Genomic DNA, 20143 nt, shown 5'->3' with positions numbered 1-20143 from the left:
GGGGAGAACGGCTCAGAACTACAGGAGGGAGAACTACAGGGGAGAGAACAGCTCAGAAGAACTACAAGGGGAGAACAGCTCAGAACTACAGGAGGGAGAACTACAGGGGGAGAACAGCTCAGAACTACAGGAGGGAGAACTACAGGGGGAGAACAGCTCAGAACTACAGGAGGGAGAACTACAGGGGAGAGAACAGCTCAGAACTACAGGGGAGTGAACAGCTCAGAACTACAGGGTGGGAGAATTACAGGGGGAGAACAGCTCAGAACTACAGGGTGGTAGAACTACAGGGGGGAGAACAGCTCAGAACTACAGGAGGAAGCACTACAGGGGCAGAAAAGCTCAGAACTACAGGGTGGGAGAACTACAGGGGGAGAACAGCTCTGAGGAACTACAGGGGAGAGAACAGCTCAGAAGAACTACGGGGGAGAGAACAGCTCAGAAGAACTACAAGGGAGAACAGCTCAGAACTACAGGAGGAAGAACTACAGGGGGAGAACAGCTCAGAACTACAGGGTGGGAGAACTACAGGGGGAGAACAGCTCAGAAGAACTACAGGGGAGAGAACAGCTCAGAACTACAGGGGGAGAACTACAGGGTAGAGAACAGCTCAGAAGAACTACAGGGGAAGAACAGCTCAGAACTACAGGGGAAGAACAGCTCAGAACTACAGGAGGAAGAACTACAGGGGGAGAACAGCTCAGAACTACAGGGGGAGCACTACAGCGGAGAGAACAGCTCAGAAGTACAGGAGGGAGATCTACGGGGGAGGGGGGAACTACAGGGGGAACAGCTCAGAACTACAGGGGGAGAACTACAGGGGGGGGGGGGGGGAGAACAGCTCAGAACTACAGGAGGGAGAACTACAGGGGGAACAGCTCAGAACTACAGGAGGGAGAACTACAGGGGGAACAGCTCAGAACTACAGGGGGAGAACTACAGGGGGGGGGGGGAGAACAGCTCAGAACTACAGGAGGAAGAACTACAGGGGGATAACAGCTCAGAACTACAGGGGGAGAACTACAGGGGGAGAACAGCTCAGAACTACAGGGAGGGAGAACTACAGGGGCCGGAGGGGTAACTACAGGGGGAACAGCTCAGAACTACAGGGGAGGGAGAACTACAGGGGAGGGGTAGCTACAGGGGGAACAGCTCAGAACTTCATGGGGGAACAGCTCAGAAGAAACTACAGGGAGGGGGGAGAATAGCTCAAAAGAACTACAGGGGGAGAACAGCTCAAAAGAACTACATGGAGAGAGAACAGCTCAGAAATACAGGGGGTGAATTACAGGGGGAGCAGCTCAGAAGTACTATAGGGGGAGAATTACAGGGGAGAGAACACCTCAGAACTACAGGGAGAGAACAGCTCAGAACTACAGGAGGGAGAACTACAGAGGAGGGGGAGAACTACATGGGGGAACAGCTCAGAATTATGTAGTTCTAAGCTGTTCTCCCTCCTGTAGTTCTTCCTCAGGTGTAGTACTGAGCTGTTCTCTCCCCTCTAGTTCTCCCCCTGTAGTTATCCCCCTGTAGTTCTGAGCTGTTCATAGTTTGACTGAAAAATAGAGATGCACATCCAAATTTTAGGGCGCGGTTGCCATGGAAATGTACAAAAAATTTGTTTTTTGCAATTTTTGACGAAAGTGAGCACTTTAGGCTATATGTTTATTAATAAGTCTCATATAAATGTGCTGATTCCGCATCTTTTAAGCCTAATTTTAGCTCTGTAGGTGCAATGGGTCCTGAGATATCGAATTTTTCCAGATTTCTGAGGTTCGCGAGCGCGGTTGTCATGGAAACGGCTTGGGGAGCACCTAAATTTCCGAATTTTTCAAAAATAATTTTTTTGGTTACTATTTACGTCTATGGGGATGTACAAAAAACTTTCCAAGATGATCGGACGTAAAAGTGAAAATTCAGGTCAGTCTACCATATAATCGCTATTAATGTCCTAGTTCAACTTCTCAATATAAATGAAAATGAACAAATCATCTCAAATTGGCTTATCTTACAATAAATATTCAACACAATGTAACCTAACCATTTAAACCATTCATTCTTATCAAGGAAGTATATAGTAAGCCCAATGAAAGTTAAGACGACCCCCTTCCTGGAGTATTGCTATTACTACCAGCAAGAGTATGAGCGTGAGGTTGGTCGGCCTCTGGTTCTATTCGAGTTAGCTGCACTGGCCTTCCCAGACTACTGGCACCATGAACCAGCTGCAACTAGAGAGTACTTCAGAGTACTTGCAAAGGGAGGCATCCCGGACCAATGTCTGAGAGATCATCACTCTCAGATTTCCTGTCAGCGTCTTGATAAAAGACAGAGAGGGTTAGTCTTAATTATAATTATAACTTAATAATAATCTTAAATTTGATCCTTCGAACAGCTGTTGAGCAATGAAACGCAAACATATGCATAATCTTAGCAAAAAACTTAATAATAATATTATATTAATAATGATAAGTTAACAATAATAACTTAACTAAGAGAAGCAATCATTTAACTTAGAAAACTTTCTTTTGTAAAACTTTAGATATGGAGTAAATGGGTTTAAATATTATATGTTTCGTTTTCATGATTTCAGTGGTTTTGTCTGCTCTTTTTTACAGATATTACTATTTTCAGGGACTCTCACGCACCAAGCTTCTTCTCTTACGCACCAAGCTTCTACTCGAACGCACCAAGCTTCTACTCGAACGCACCAAGCTTCTACTCAAACGCACCAAGCTTCTACTCTTACGCACCAAGCCTCTACTCGACCACACCAAGCCTCTACTCGAACGCACCAAGCTTCTACTCGAACGCACCAAGCTTCTACTTTTACGCACCAAGCTTCTACTTTTACGCACCAAGCTTCTACTCTTACGCACCAAGCGTCTACTCGAACGCACCAAGCTTCTACTCGAACGCACCAAGCTTCTACTTTTACGCACCAAGCTTCTACTTTTACGCACCAAGCCTCTACTCTTACGCACCAAGCGTCTACTCGAACGCACCAAGCGTCTACTCGAACGCACCAAGCTTCTACTCGAACGCACCAAGCTTCTACTTTTACGCACCAAGCCTCTACTCGAACGCACCAAGCTTCTACTTGAACGCACTAAGCTTCTATTCTTATGCACCAAGCTTCTATTCTTACGCACTAAGCTTCTACTCTTACGCACCAAGCTTCTACAGTATCCAAGATCTTACTGACACAGATGAACCCAAGAAACTAAATTTCTTGTACAGTTCTACATATCCTGCTCCGAACTCTTTCGAATATGTGGACTTTCCTTGGGCTGGACAGAACATCCATACAGGTACAAAAAGCTATTTATATCATCTCTAAAACTGAACTTTCGCACTATTTTTTGTGTTAAATATTCACAAATGCAATTTCTTGTCTCCCAGACCTAAATTTAACAACAGCTAATAATTTGGTGAATTCCTCGAGATTACTCCTTTTTTCCTATAACAGGTGCTGGAACCGGGCACGAACTTGGCGTGAGACCTTCTTTCTGTCAGCAACAGAGCAAACCATCGTAAGTTATTCTTGATAACACAAAACGTAACTTTTGAGGCTAACAACCCATACTGTGTTCTTGTCTGTAAATTTTTGTTTTAACTTATATTCAGCTTGTCGGTCTACACTCTACAAGAATCCATATATTCAAATTTCTTTAATTTTATCGGATCAAGATACATGTCGCACAGTTGGAATGTGGGTTTAACTTTTCCACTGGGTATACATAAACTCTTTTACTCGGGTTTTACTTTGATTCTAACCTCCAAAATTTCAGGTTTCTATCTTGCACTGAAGATAGTGATTACACCAAAGACTCGAATGCACCAAGCTTCTACAGTATCCAAGATCTTACTGACTTTCCTTGGTCTGGACAGGACATCCATACAGGTACAAAAAGTTATTTATATCATCTGTAGGGTAGTTAAAATATGAGCTCATGAAATGTCTTTACCCTCACACCTGCATTTAATGACTCACTGCTCTAATTGTTTTATAAACGCTCTTCGAGATTAAGTGATACTCCCTCTTTTCCTTTAATCTTAGGCGCTGGAAGAGGGATTTTCTGTCAGCGACTTGATCAAATATCGTAAGTCATTCTTCAAAGCATGAAACTTAACTTTTGAGGCTCATAAAAGATTCCATGCTTGTAAATGTAAATGTGGTCGGTTCAGCCTTCTCTCTAGCTTGCCAGAGAAGAAAAAATCTGAATACTGATTTCTATATAATACTATAATGATACAATTCTAAATGTCCATGTTCCGCTGGGTTCACACCGGCTCTTTAGCCTTTAGCCCGAATATCACTTCTTGCTTTTGAGTGGCCATCATTTCAGGTTTTCGTCCGCGTTTAGCTCTGATGATTTGTCTTACACCAAATGTAACTTTCACGGAGGTAAGAATTGTTATTAATATGTGACAGCTCACAGTTTGCTGTAAGATTAATATTATAAGTTATTGTTACGTTTATGAGGCCTGTGTGAGAAAACACATGCAATCAAAACTTAACCGAGTCAGTGGAACAACTTTAATCGTATTCAAGTTATCTGACTCTAAGCAGTGGAATGCTGAGTTAACAACAAAAGAAGGTGAAAATGTTGATGACACTACATTCAAGTTTTAATATCTGGAACAATTCCGTTTCAAATATTTAGGCTACCAATTCTATTAAAGCATTTTCATTCCAATTCTTCATCACACCAGGCAAGGGGCGGGGATCACCATGTGAACCAACTGAGCAGTACGGACCGGATGATGATAACCTTGTGGACCAGCTACTACAGGACATGGAGACTGAACTCACGTAGGTTTTATCTTTGGTCAGATGTCAGAATGATCGGGCTTCATAGAAATTTTATTGATAAACATGCACTATTTTATCTTTGTCGTTAATAACCCTTAATAACCCTCTTTTTCTCTTGTCAGGCCCGATACATCTAGTGGACCAAACAGCTTCCTGGCCCGCCTCATGAGAGGTAATAATACTACTACTACTACTACTACTACTACTCCTCCTACTACTACTCCTACTCCTCCTGCTACTCCTACTACTACTCCTCCTCCTACTACTACTACTCCTCCTCCTACTACTCCTCCTACTACTACTACTACTACTACTACTCCTCCTCCTACTACTACTACTCCTCCTCCTACTACTCCTCCTACTACTACTACTACTACTACTACTACTCCTACTACTACTACCATCAGCCCCTCTGATAAACGTTATAGGGCTGCTCTGGTGGAGCGAAACAAAACAAAAGGTAGATATTATAATATAGTACCACTAGGCCAGTGGCCTGTTGATAACAGGCCAGATTATTGTGGAGTTATAGATGGAATGTAGTGTCAACTTAAGATTCAAGTCGTTCCACTGCCTAAGTTTCGATTGCATGTATTTTCCCACATAACAGGCTTCAGGAAGTTACTATCCTGTCCGTGTAGAAACTGTAGGTATCCGTCTTTCTCGAGAACATTTAAATCAGTAGAACTACTTGAATAACTCTGAGTGTGACGCTCCCTTTGTTAAAAACTAATCAAACAGGGTTCGGCAGAGGACGGGGACGTAGAAATACCACAACACAGCAACGAGAAGTTGCGCCGTTAGGCAGCTGCAGCACTGAGACCACCGGCCTATAGGGATACGCGGGAACTTTTTTAACTGTGGGAGTGGGTTTTAGTTTTTGTATGGTGAAAATTTATTAAATTTGGTAAATGTATTATATTATGTGTTTTTAGATAAAAACTTATTTTAAAATGTAAAATGTTACATCACTTTAGTTATGGCTGCATTGGCCGGTTCCAACCACGCCCATTTAATAAACTCCCACTAATCAATGCCACCAAATACCATATTGAAACATTCCACATTCCAAGAGTTTTTAATAGCTACATCTTTGGATTTTTTAGAACCTAAATACTAGTGCTATGAAGCTCTCCTAAGCATCATCTCTATCAGCTGCACTGTAGAGACTGTAAAGACTGAAAGACACTCAAAGTTTCTCAACTTATGACAGCGATAGTTTAAATGAGCCTGATATGTTTTACTTTGGGACAATATGTTTAAAAAAAATTTTAGAACCTCTTTTATTTTTTTGGAGCTGCAATGACTATTAAAATGACCGGTAAATCAAGAAAAAAAGAGCAAAAGGAAAAAAATGAGTTGTCAATATTTGTTGCAGTCCCCATTTTTGCACTAAATTTATTATGATTTATTTTTGTAAAAGCTTCTTTTCGGGTTATCAGCTCATGTTTCTAGTTTGGGAACAAGCCTCGGTATCAAGTCGCTGACAGGAGGTCTCAGCAGTGTATGGTCGGGATCACATAGTGACCATATAAGGGCATCACGTGATCCCGGTCACACACTGCTTTTGAAGTATTCTCCAACAAATTCTATTTTTAGAAAGTTCCCATAATATCAACCAGTTCACTGAGGCCTTCTGTCAGCGACTTGATATCGAGGCATTATAGTAAATACTAATCATACTAAGTGATTACTGACTAAGTGACAAGTGATTCATGATGCAGGTCCCCAAAACACTTTGATGAAATTCTGATAGACTCGATAGAGGTTTTTCTCTGACCGTTTCAAAACTGAGGCCATTACTTAACGGTCAGTTTATATGATTACTCTTTTTGATGGGATAAATTGTACTGGTATAATATATTCTGGGTTAAAGCGGTTAATTTATTTGGGTTGTGTAATTTATTCGAAATATTACTAAAGTTAGCCCCGGTATCAAGTCGTTGACAGGAAGTCTCAGCAGTGTATGTCCGGGAGCAAGGAATCAGATCTTATTCTGGTATTTTCCTTGTTCCCGGGCACACACTGCCTTAGGTCTTATAAACATGCCCTAAAATATCATCCCAACTCCCGTGCACCTGAGTTTATTGTGCATATTTTATTTAATAACAGAGCATAACTGAGACTTCCTGTCAGCGACTTGATACCGAGGCATTTTAAGGTTCCTTTAATTACAAAGTAGATTAAGATACGGAAATTTCTTTGGTAACGGGGGTCCTCGATATATTACAGCAACCCGTTGAATAAGCTTGATAGAAGTCCCTCTATAATACTATGAACTTTTCTAACCGAAGGTTTTACAACTTTAGGTTTCTTTTTTGAAGTGTGATTTTTAAATTTTTTAATCATGTCTTTGTAGGTTACGTCTTAATTTGTAAAACTGTTGAACAGCTTTGGTATATTTTTAATTTCCCATTAATTTCCAAAATTGTAGCTAAATTATTCGTTGCATTACTAAAGTTAGCCCCGATATCAAGTCGCTGACAGGAAGTCTCAGCAGTGTTTGGCCGGGATCACACAGTGACCATATAAGGGCATCACGTGTATGGCCGGGATCAAGTCTCACTCTGATACTTTACTATTCTGATCTCGGTTAATAAAAATTCCAACAAATCTCTGTCTCTAACTCAACCACTTTCCCGGTCACACACTGCCTTTAGATAAACAGTTGCAGCTAAGACTAAGTCACTTTTTCTCCAAATCCCAATGATGAATGTGGCACTTTGGGTATTGGCTTCAAACAGCTCGCTGTTAATGTTATAGCTATCCCAGTTCTCACAATCTGAGGGTTTTTGATTAACTTCCAAAATGTCACACTCAGCCGATAATTTTCCTAAATAACAGTAGCTAATTGAGACTTCCTGTCAGCGACTTGATACCGAGGCATTTGAAGATTTTATCGATCATACAATATATTCAATATGTCTATTCAATTTCCGATTTTCTCTATTTCCCGAAAATACCGAATCTTTATCTGAGTTACTAAATATTTACATGACCTCATGTCGTCTTTTCAAAATTTCAAAGATCTTCACCTCATTGTTTGAGCTTTTTATCTCAAGAAGATCCTCCAATGATTGATATGACATATATCATTCTCAGTCTAAGTAAATTATATTTATAGTGAGGGCCAGAATATGTTTAAAAACATGGCAGCCGCACTGTTGCCAGAATGGTGCCTACGTGTGACTACGATGATGAAACACTTTAACTGCTTCCAACCGAATCTGTCCAGCAGCTCAGTGTAAGCATAAATAGTATGATTATGTCCTCCATCTCTTGATATTGATATTAATTAGCCAATCAGTTACTTTAGTGAATTTAAAATATTAATAGATACAAGATGGCAATATAAAATTTCATTAAAATTTTGTAAATTTTGCAGACGTAAAGAATATGGTAAATATTATCGTTTAAAAGATCTGTACGCTACATACCTACATATAGATACGGGTGGTAGAAAGTCTATCATACCCAAAGCATTGGACAGTTCATCAATAACCCCTTCTTACTTTTTCTTGATTTTCAGCAGCTCACTCCCGCAAGATCCCGCTACATGTAAGCTGACAGATATTTATAGTTATAATTTGCAGCATTATTATTAAACCCTTACCTTTATATTAACTGATTTCTAAAGGTAAATGTTGTGAATATCGAATAAGGTTTTGAGCGTTTAATAATTATTCTGTCTTCCAGGTAACAACAAACCACCTTACCAATACCTTGGTCCCGGACATACACTGCTGAGACTTCCTGTGAGAGCACCTGGAATAGACCAAACCGGCAGAGCACCTGAAATAGACCAAACCGGCAGAGCACCTGAAATAGACCAAACTGGCAGAGCACCTGAAATAGACCAAACCAGCAGAGCACCTGGAATAGACCAAACCGGCAGAGCACCTGAAATAGACCAAACCGGCAGAGCACCTGAAATAGACCAAACCGGCAGAGCACCTGGAATTGACCAAACCGGCAGAGCACCTGAAATATACCAAACTGGCAGAGCACCTGAAATATACCAATACCTTGGTCCCGGACATACACTGCTGAGACTTCCTGTGAGAGCACCTGAAATAGACCAAACCGGCAGAGCACCTGAAATAGACCAAACCGGCAGAGCACGTGAAATAGACCAAACCGGCAGAGCACCTGGAATTGACCAAACCGGCAGAGCACCTGAAATATACCAAACTGGCAGAGCACCTGAAATATACCAATACCTTGGTCCCGGACATACACTGCTGAGACTTCCTGTGAGAGCACCTGAAATAGACCAAACCGGCAGAGCACCTGAAATAGACCAAACCGGCAGAGCACGTGAAATAGACCAAACCGGCAGAGCACCTGGAATTGACCAAACCGGCAGAGCACCTGAAATATACCAAATTGGCAGAGCACCTGAAATATACCAATACCTTGGTCCCAGACATACACTGCTGAGACTTCCTGTGAGAGCACCTGAAGTGGACCAAACCGGCAGAGCACCTGAAATAGACCAAACCGGCAAAGCTCCTAAAATAGACCAACCCGGCAGAGCAATTGGAATAGACCAAACCGGCAGAGAACCTGAATTAGACCAAACCGGCAGAGCACCTGAAATAGATCAAATTGGCAGAGCACCTGAATTCAGAACGGAGACTGATAGTACGGATGATATCCCATGTTACCGAGTTTTAGGCCAAGAACCGAATGTTAGCAACCGTCGGTTGAACCCTCTGAATTCTTTTATGGACACTACCTCTAGCTCTCAACGTAATAGAGGTAATAATCTAGCTAATTTACCATCTTTAAAGAAAAGTTTAAATCATATATTCTTTTCTATACACGGTACCTTCACTTTGCAAGACACCTTGGCTTTTATTTTTTACCGCACTCCATTTTATGTCTTGATCTCTACCTTTCTAGGATCTGTTTCTTTCTTTATTGATTATGTCACTGTACTGACCTTTATTGTACCTACATGTATTGTATGGTTTCTGCATCTGTTTAGTTTAGTGTCGTTTACAATAAAAGATGTTTTAATTTTGTCTTTGCCTTATACTTTGCTATACTTTTGTTCACTTTTACACATGATTTGATTACCTCATTTCATTTCATTTCATTTCATTTCATTTCATTTCATTTCATTTCATTTCATTTCATTTCATTTCATTTCATTTCATTTCATTTCATGCTAAATATTCATCGTTACAGGATGTTCCGTCAAGTAACGTTATAAAACTAAGCCGCATATTATTTGTGCCATCACGTCTAGTACAGAACCAATCTGCAACACAACGTTTTTTAACTTTGCCTTGTGTCTCAAAACTTCAAAAACAAATAATTTTTGTCTTTGGGCCCGCAGCAAATGTTTATTATTGGAGACTGCTTAGCAGTCACTGTTAAAGAGTCACTCATATCATCATCTCATTTATAAATTCACTAAATAGCATGACTCAGTGACTCACATTGTTTTGATTGCCACCAAGTTAAATACCGTACTGGTTCATGTTGCAAGCGTCTCTGATTTTAAGCTGATTGAATACAATATGATGTATCAGGGGAATGGGTGGGACGAGGGGTTACGAGACGAAGGGTTACCAGACATACAACACGAACAGATGTGGACCAGAACTACAGGAAGAAAACCAGAGGTAAAATTATCTAGTTTAATGTCCCCATTCTCGAATTTCGTGCTATTTAAATGTGTTTGAAAAATTATGAATAAATTTTAATCTTAACATATTGGATTAATTTCTAAATTCCAGTTTAGATTAGGTTTAGTTAATCCTGCTTTGCAGTTTGCCCAACATTCAACAGTGAGCTCCATTTTCAAAATTTTCTAAATAAAACGTTTTTATTTAACAGGTCGACGAGGGGAAAGAGGTGGTTCTCGCACGGTAAATGCACTCAGGTGCATCGAGGCATAGGTCAGGTGGCATAGGTCACGTGGAATTTTTTAAAAGGGAATTGTTTAACTTTATTTTTTTAAAGGAAATTATATATTTTTAAAAACATTTAATGTTAAAAAAAAGTAAAAAACCTAAGTATTTAAAGATATTTTTGTTTTTAATATGCCTCGGTTCCCTTTTTATTAAGTTCCATAATCCATAAATCATATACTTTCTTGTGGTGCTAACTGACTAAACCTGTCATTTAAACAGAGAATAACCGTCCTTCCTTCCTGAAAAACCAGATAGCCACATTAAAATCTTAACAGCAAATAGTAGGCCCTTTCATTTAGTACCTGTGTACTACACAACATACATGCTACATGAAGAGGTCTCCTCCTAGTCGTTGGAATGGCCTGCATCACACACATTTCTTTTACGGTGTAACATGACATGTTCCTCCATTCCACTCGTTTTAGAGCTAACTGTTTTACTGCGTCTCTGCTGATGTTATCGACACCTGTAAAGTCAGCCGTATCCTCGAGTACACAGGCCATCCTTCTTAAACGTCAAAGCCGTAAAGATTTTCAAAGACATAGCATAGAACAAAGTTTGCAACCTTTAACAAACAAACGCAAGTAAGTGTCCTGATATCTAAAACTAACTTTTGACAGTCAAAATTATAAGGTTTTACAAGGTTTTGTATTTATTCAGCGTATTTTCCAACGGATACTAACAATATATAGTGGAAAATCCTTACAATGGCTCAATTACAGTTTTATTTACACCCAATGATATTGAGGATAGGTTTGTCATTTCATATCAATACTTGGCTAAAATACTTGATTAAACCAATTACCAAAGCTTCCAGGGTTCTCAACGTATGACGGCAATACATGATTTATAAGTAATTGAGCCTGATAGGGGTCCCCGGTCCCTCTGTATGCTTTCAAACACTTAGGCTTTCCATCAATAATATGACTGATTTGGTTAGTTCGTTATCTTAAATTATCCTTATTATACTTATATTGTATCTTTTACTTTTTTGTAGTTAATACTGATTTTAAATATATTCATAATTCTTTAAATTATTAATTATTATTGGGCAGTGTAAAGCTATTTATAAATCTGTTATACAGCATTGAAAAAATTATTCGTTTCGAATACGTGTTATGGTGCTGTCGTTTTCTGACAGGGATTCGTTTTCTGCTTCAGGATTTTGGTTTATCCAAATTTCTTTTTTGGGTCAAAAACTGTCTCTGAAAACCATCAGAACAAATCGCCGGCCCTCAAAAACCTCTGATTTTTGAGTTCACCTTTGTCAGAAAACGGCAAAGTGCAAGTGGTTAATTTGTCGACCTTTAAAATATTAATTTTTTCCGTTATTATCAGGGTAGAGAGGGGAGGGTGAAGGGGGTGAAGTGGGGGGGGGGGGGTGGATGGATTTGTACTAGCCAGTGTGTTAGACAGGTTCACGGACTGAAATTATGCGGCTATGCTTTCTTATTTTTTAAGGAACGCTACTTTTTTAAATTAAAAAAGACTTATTCAAAATGTTTATCATATAATCTATAATATGTATTTAGTTGATCAAGATACTCATATTATACAGCATGACATTGTGTTCCGCTTCTATCTCATTGTCTATATTATTTGAAAACCAATTCAAATCTGAAAACTGCGCTTAAGGTGAACCAGAAGTTAAAGTCAGATAATATTTTGAGTTAAAAAAAGAAAAAAGAAGATAATATTTTGAGTTAAAAAAAGAAAAAAGAAGATAATATTTTGAGTTAAAAAAGAAAAAGAAGATATTATGAGAGCTAACAGACAAAAGTTGAGATCTTGTAAGATAACAGCAACTAATATATCGAATAGCTCTACAATGGAGGTCTACCTACCGAGATCTGCTCAGCAACCCTATGTATTCGGGAGACACGAGACTTCCAGTCAGAGGATGGACACTGAGGCTCCTATTACTATGGTCATGGCTATGTGAGTATCCTAACGAGAATATTTTGGCAAAAAATGTATTCTTTTACTCGTTTGAACCCCATATATTTATTTCATACAGGTTAACATTTAATTAAAGTCTCCAAGAAAATAGCATTTGTGTTCTTTTACTTAAAATTGTCCAATTTACCTAAACTACTGTCAAAGCGGTCAATAAATGAATCAAAATTGCCGCTAGAAGATCTATAAATAAAATAGCAGTGATTTTTTGACTAAGAGCAAATGTATGTTATTTCAGCGGTGATCGAACTAACAGTCTGAAGAAACAATGTGCTCGTACGGAGGCAGAACGGTACAGAGAGCGCATCTCCTCCCTGACCCTGGGCCAGCTCCTTCAAACGGAGGTGGCAGTCCTAGACTTCATGTCTTTCGTGGATTACGGGGACGGGTTATCCCTACCTGCAGAGGTGGGGGTTGCTAGGGGGTGTCTTGAGGATCTGGAGCTGGAACGGTGCCAGTTTTATGGTGGAATTCCTAACATTCCTTACGGAGCTCAGAGGTTTGTTACTATAGTTAAATACTGAAGTTACTGTAGTTACTATAGTTAGTTACTATAGTTAGTTACTATAGTTGCTGGTAGTGTAGTATAGAAGTAACTAGTTCAGCTTCTTGTTAGTAAAACAAATTTTAGTAAAACAAATTTTATTTTATACCCACAATCAATTCATATTTAGTTCAAATATTTAAAGTCAAAATAACCATTTCACATAAGTGGTTATATTATAATAAAATAATTTGTGATAAATTAATAAATTAATTTACACTCAAAAATGAACAAAATATACACAATTTTTACCTAGTGCAACACTGGTTCAGCGCGCGGCTGATCGATTTAAATTGTATTTAAAGAGTCAAATTACTAAACAAATAAATCTGACATATGCCACACTTAGGACAACTAAATTCAAGTAGATACGAACAAAAATTAATTAGATATAATTGGAACGATCCATATTCCTCTTTGAAAGAAATAATATCCTTTACAGTAATCATAACCTTTTCAGGAAGGGGTTCGCTGCAGATGCTAAGACAGCATGTGAAAGGGTGCACGGAATTGATCTACATGAAAACAGGACCAGCAAAATACAGCTTGAAGTGCTCTGTCAAGAGGTTATTACAGTTTATGAATTGATAGCTTGCATCTAATATTACAAAGTTTACTCCTCAGCAATAGCAGCAAATCTGGGGAAACTTGGTGGACATTGACTTTTTTCACACAATTTGAGTATGTTGACTTCAACATTATGTTGCAGCTCATTGTGGTTAATCTCAATGTTGGAGTGATGTTTTTCTGGTGCACAAAACACTGCAGTACGGTTATGTTGAATAATTGTGGTTAATGGGTCATATATGTGGCCACTATGGTGGTTAAAATACCAGTTTTAGGTTTAACCACCATTTTGAGATATGATATTATAAACTGAGTAGTCATTATATTGAGATCATATCATGGTGCAACTATCACAAAAGTTTTCAAACCTCATGGGGGGCATTTTGTGGTCCTAATGGTGGTTAAATTGAAGATGAACGGTGAGCTATAAATATTGCTCTGATTATAGATGTATAACTGGTGGTTGTTCATTTGTGCATGGATGATAATTTTTTATCACAAATGTGCAATTTAATAGTATGGTTGATTTGAGGTGGTTAATATTCGTAAAAAGTGCTAAAAAGATGGTTAACATGTCAAAATTTGTTGTTAACCACCAATCAAAACATTATTAATGATTTTAGTCAACATTTTATGGTCAACAAAGGACATTTGAAGGTCTTGATAAAATTTTTCAAGAAATGTTGTCATAAAAGTGGTTAAAAGGGCTATATTACTTGCTAGGCTGTTGAACAAGGCATCTATTAAAGTGAAAATTAACCACAATATGAACTTCAGATAATGGTTTGCTATCCAAATGAGTGTATATTTGTTTGCAAATGCATAATTGACCCCAAGTTCATGCATTCCGATCAATGTGCAGCTAAGGTGGTTAAAATGTCTCGAAAATACCCTATATTTGCACTAATTAACCATTTTTAGAGCACATATTAGCTTTGTAAAGCTATAGCTGGCTATGCTACATTATCTAGATATAACTACCTGCTCATTTATATGACCAGAAACATTGCTGAGTCCTATGTTGCGTCCATCATGGTTAATAAAGGTCTAAAATTGACCAAAATCAGTGTTTTTGGTCGTTTTAACCGCCATACGGCCACACATTTTGTTGCATTATCTTTAAAATCACTTATTATCCTTCAGCTATCTCTCATAATCAAATATCAAAACAAAATAAGGCACCAAAAGGTCAGATTGTGCTGAATAATGGTTAATTTGTGATGGCTTCTGTTGACCGAAGGTCCAAAATCAACATGTTTTAACCACATTATGGCCACATCTAAGGTTTTATGGTATTGGGACCATAGCCAAAAGTTTTGGGCACCTGGATGGTGTACTCTGCTTTTGGAATTATGGTGATATCTCAATGCTGTGCCATTCCAGGTGGTTAAGTACGCGCGCGCGCGCACGCATACACTTTTGGGGTTTTTTGATATACCACAGTTGGTGGTTAACCGTTTTACATTACACCTTCACTAAAAGTATTGGGCACTCTAGTGGTGACATAATATATAAAGAAATTAAGCATAAACTAAATATGCTGGCCTACAGATGGTTAAGTACGCGCGCGCGCGCACGCATACACTGTAACATAAACACATATAAACCACTCCACAGACCACATTTATTAACCTTTTTAATTTCTTTCTTCAACTATGTGTCAAAGAACCGTTTCTGTTCAATAATGACCATCAATTTTAACTGTAACACTCATATCTTCAGTGAAGTAAGGGTTTGAGTGTTAGAAGTACAAAAAAATGTCCACTAACAAATCAGTCATATTTCGACTACTTAACCACCTAACTCAGCACCAAAATGTTCTGGGATTTATTTCGTTGCACTATCATGAAGCTATGACATTTTTGGACCTATGTAAATTTTCAGATTACTAGAATTCATAATTTGTGATTTTTAAGGGGTGGTAAAATGCTTCAAAGTGGTGTATTTCAAAGTTTCCCCAGATTTGCTGCTATTGCTGTCCTACATATAAATTGTTTTATCATTTCTTAAAATCCCAACATTCTTTTTGAATCATCCTGCATAACGTAAGCTGGATTTAAAAAGGATTAACAATGTATGCGTTGTTCGAATTTCTCAAAGAAGTTCATCTTTAACTTTTTCGGTCGGCTCATCAAAAATATGAATTATTGTCCCTTATATATTTTTTGTATAGTCGAGGAGCAACAACTCAACAAAGGGGTATTACAGTTCAACCAATCAAATACAATATCACCACCTCACCAGATAAGAGCATTTTGGTCCATTCTAAATATATCATGATGTAGCGATTCTGGTCTTATTTGTGATATGAAGAAGAGAATTTCAAGAGCTCTTCTTTGAAGTAAATACTTTAGAAATCCCTCCCTTACTTACGCAGTAGTAGTGTTAGGTTCGAACAACCTTGCCGCATAGGTCCGGGACCACTAAAAGTAGATGCCTAGGCCACGTGCTAGTTTTACTAGTAACTAGAATAATAGAATATGGGACATACTTGATACTAAGCAACAAAGGAGAATGATCTTAAAAGTAAATCAGAAGCCACTTGAATCGAGTTAGACAACCAAGAACTTTCTTGGTTTTAAGGAAACTTAGCAGGACACCATTGCCCATTTTTACCTCAGCTTATGTCCAAATGGGCATGGGCATTGTGCGTCGATAGGGTTGCCCTCCCCCAGATTGAGCTATATGACTAAACAAAGGACACGTTATTGGAATATAATATCGAAGGAGAATCAGCACCGCACCGGTGCATCTGCCTCCTAGTGTTCTAGCAAGAAGCTGCAATTTGAATCATAAATTCATTTAATCGATGAGAAACAAAATTTACAATATCTTGAGCATTGGGCGTTGATAGGGTTGCCCTCCCCAGATTGAGCTATATAACTAAACAAAGGACACCTTATTGAAATATAATATCGAAGGAGAATCAGCACCGCGCCGGTGCATCTGCCTGGGGGGGGGGGGGGGGGGGGGGGCCAATGGCATAAATGGAGAAAATGGAGAATTACTCATAGGTTTTTCCATTTTCTCCATAGAACTATAGAAATAGTCTCCATTTTATGCCATTTTATGCCATTTTATGCCATTGAAAACCTGAAAAATTTAGAATTTCGAGAAAAATTATTTAAAAAAAAAGATATTTTCGGCCAATAATGAACAGGGTATCATGAAACATGGAGAAAAGTGGTTTTCAGAAAAACTTTGAAGATGTTGACTTAGAAAATGTTCGGTCCGAGTCATTTTCGATACGTACCTCCCGTATTCAGAGCTCCCGATTCCGAGCTCGTGTTGCAAATGGGAGGCCTGACTTCCGAGATCGAATTACCTCGAGTCCAAAATTGTGTATCGAGGGGAAGGTGTGGACTTCGAAAAACCGAAAAAATATTTTCGGCAAATAATGAACAGGGTAGCATGAAACGTGGAGAAAAGCGGTTTTCAGAAAAAATTTGAAAAATTTTGACTTAGAAAATTACCCCTCGATACACAAATTTGGACTCGAGGCTTCCCCCTGGTAATGCGATCTCGGAAGGCAGGTCTCCCCTTTGCAGTGCGAGCTTGTTTCGACTTTCGAGGATGTAAGTCTCACTTATCAGTGCAGTGCCTATTATTCATGGCATAAAATGGTGAAAATGGAGAATTACTCATGGGTTTTTCCATTTTCTCCATAGAAAAAGTCTCCATTTTATGCCATTTTATGCCATTGGCCCCCCCCCCCCCCCCCATCTGCCTCCTAATGTTTTATCAAGAAGCTGCAATTTGAATTATAAAAGCTTCTTTTAATCGATGAGCAACAAAGAACCAATGGAAATTTGCAATATCGTGAGCGTCGTGAGCGTTTTGGTTCATTTTTAGCGATGCTCATCTTATTTGTGCTATGCTGGTGGGAATATTAACAGCTAAGGTTTTTCTTCTATTTGTCACAGCCAATACTCAGCGAATCAGGATAACTACCCAACTAACACACCTGGGTGATGACGCTGCTGGTCAGCCTCAAATAGAGACGGACCAGGAAGATCTGTACAATACTTGTTTAGAACAAACCTTGCTGTTCTTTAAAAGGGATCGTTTGGGATCTAAATATCTAGAGATTACCGAGGATGGTTCAAAGGATGACGACCAACTTATTTGTGATTTTAATTTTGATTCCTTTCTTTCTAAAACACACGGGAATCTTATCATGGAAGACTTTTCACAACTTCTTGGTTTTGATGTTGACAACGTGACTTGGTCTTGCAAGCTGATGAGCTCGGCACAAATCTGTGATGGTGTTTCGGTATGCCAAACCGATGAATGTAATTGTCATGGTAACGACCATGGTAACAAGACGGAGGTTTTCTACTGTGCAGATGGTTCGGGCTGTATCGCACTGGATAGTCTTTGTAACAGTGTCCAGGAATGTGCTGATGGCTCTGATGAGTGTTTTTGTTCTGAGTTCGTTGTTCTTTCCTCCCTACAGACCACTGATAAGATTTGTTTGGAACCAGAACAGTATTGCGATGCTAAAATTGACGGAAGAATTTCACCTGACTTCTCCTCTGAAACGGGTTATCACAAATGTGAAGATCCCGAAGATTATTGGGACGTGTTGAACCCTATTGATTCCTGTTTGGAAGACGCTTTTTACAATTTGGACACTTCAACTGACATCGCATTAACAGATCTTGCAGAGTATTGTCGAGTCAACTGCAGTCAGGTCAAGAACGGTTGGGAGAGGTTCTGTAGCCACATCGTTATGGGATACCCTCATCCCTATGAATTCATTTGCGACACGGAGGATTGGACAGAAAGCTATTTCCTGCGCAAACTCTGTGACGGAGAGATTAATTGCGGCAACCATGCAGACGAAATTGGATGTCCAGGAAGATTTTATTGCAGTCCTAACCTGACGACTGAGTCGATAGAAGAGGATAAAGTCTGTGATAACGTGAAGGATTGCGCCAATGGAACTGACGAATGTGGAACCTGCCAGACTGGTGGGTTGTCTTCTTCTGAATTCCTTGTAAAATCTAATCTAGTCTTTGCTACTGCAATCATCATAGGAACCGTGACCATCTTCCTAAATATTAGAGAAGGCTACAAATGCTCCACTATGGCATGTAAATCAAAAGTCAAAGAGATCGACAAAGTGTTTTTGATTCATGTTTTCTTTCATGATACCCTTACGGGAGTCTATTCGTGTTGCATAGTGCTTGCCACTTTAGTCCTTAAGTTCGAGGGTGACTACTGCCAAATTGAAAAAATTTGGAGAGCCAGTCCATACTGTTCTTGCCTGGGGGTCCTGTTTTCCTTCTCATCTCATGGCTCACTCATGTTTATAGCTTGTATGAGTATCACAAGGTTCCTGTCCTGCCAGGGCATATTGGTTGATATTAAAAAGAGGACAATCGTCATATTGTCCATATTTATAAATATCTTAAATCTACTACACTCTTTTCTTCCTTTGATGCCGGTCACAGCGATTAAAGACATTTTCAGAACAGAAATCTTCTTCACGCACTTAGGTGAAAATCCTTTCTTCAGTGTAAATCCAATCAACAGGTCCCGCCTTGCTTTGGTCCACAAGGAGATGCTCCACAAAGAAGATGATGATATATACAGAATGATCAGCGACCTGAGCAAGATTACGTCTAAAGGGCATATCTTTGATGTCACGGAGATTAGCTACTACGGGAATACAGGCTTGTGTGTCCACAACATATTCAAATCTCAGGAGAACTACAAGCTCTACAAACTCCTCTACTGCACCATTCTCGTGATCCTACTTGGACTGGTCAGTGTTGCATACATTAAGATTATTCTAAAGCAGAGAGATTATTCTAAAGCTGTAGCTCCACCTGTCGCGGGGGCAGAAGGGCCCAACTCGGTCACATCCCAACTAACACTGAAAGTAGCACTCATAATCGGATCGCAGCTATTCAGCTGGATACCGTTTATTCTCAGTGTTCTGTATTTCGAGTACATCGCCTCGAAACCAGCTTCTGAGCTGGTATTTGAGATCTTTGCACTGGTGGTGATCCCAATGAACAGCTTCCTGAACCCTGTGTTTCACAGCAAGCTTTACAAGAATGTAATGCAAGCAATGTGGGTCAGGTGGAGACAGTTTGTAAACACCCTCACTAGACAGAATACAGAATAGACAGAATAATACTATTGTCAGTAGACAGGATGACAACGAATCTTCGGACATTCAGTGACCTGATTAAAAGCAACATTGCTCGAAGTATGGTTATATGATGCTATCAGGAAGACAAATGAAGTTGAGAGAAAGACCAACTCATTATGTCAATGAAAATTTTAAAAAAAGCTGAGTTAAAATATTGATATAAAACACGTAAAAAA

At 39.2% G+C, this 20143-nt stretch overlaps 2 protein-coding genes across 3 annotated transcripts in view; both read left to right on the top strand.

Annotated features, from left to right (window-relative positions):
- LOC134818475 (mucin-5AC-like) overlaps positions 1 to 20143 on the top strand; it is a 112959-nt gene that overhangs the window by 87185 nt on the left and 5631 nt on the right. The window contains exons 2-4 of one of the 2 annotated variants that reach the window (XM_063828058.1): positions 12559 to 12675; positions 12932 to 13192; positions 13698 to 13803. In XM_063828058.1, coding sequence (XP_063684128.1) covers positions 12566 to 12675; positions 12932 to 13192; positions 13698 to 13803 — 477 coding nt within the window. In that variant the 5' untranslated portion in view covers positions 12559 to 12565. Of the gene's footprint in view, positions 1 to 12557; positions 12676 to 12931; positions 13193 to 13697; positions 13804 to 20143 lie in introns of both variants that reach the window. The other variant, XM_063828057.1, reaches the window with a different exon arrangement.
- On the top strand, positions 2087 to 7767 carry LOC134818135 (DNA-directed RNA polymerase II subunit RPB1-like). Its single transcript, XM_063827568.1, has 9 exons — positions 2087 to 2334; positions 2632 to 3308; positions 3467 to 3530; positions 3789 to 3901; positions 4058 to 4100; positions 4347 to 4405; positions 4714 to 4813; positions 4936 to 5273; positions 5555 to 7767. Exons 1-9 carry the CDS (start codon positions 2087 to 2089, stop codon positions 5647 to 5649), a joined length of 1737 nt encoding a protein of 578 aa, XP_063683638.1. The 3' UTR covers positions 5650 to 7767.

This window comes from Bolinopsis microptera, chromosome 7 (genome assembly GCF_026151205.1).
Source record: "Bolinopsis microptera isolate Bmic1 chromosome 7, MBARI_Bmic_1.0, whole genome shotgun sequence".
Classification (NCBI taxonomy): Eukaryota; Metazoa; Ctenophora; class Tentaculata; order Lobata; family Bolinopsidae; genus Bolinopsis; species Bolinopsis microptera.
The sequence above is the reverse complement of the archived record's forward strand: the minus strand, read 5'-3'. Positions and strand labels throughout refer to the sequence as shown.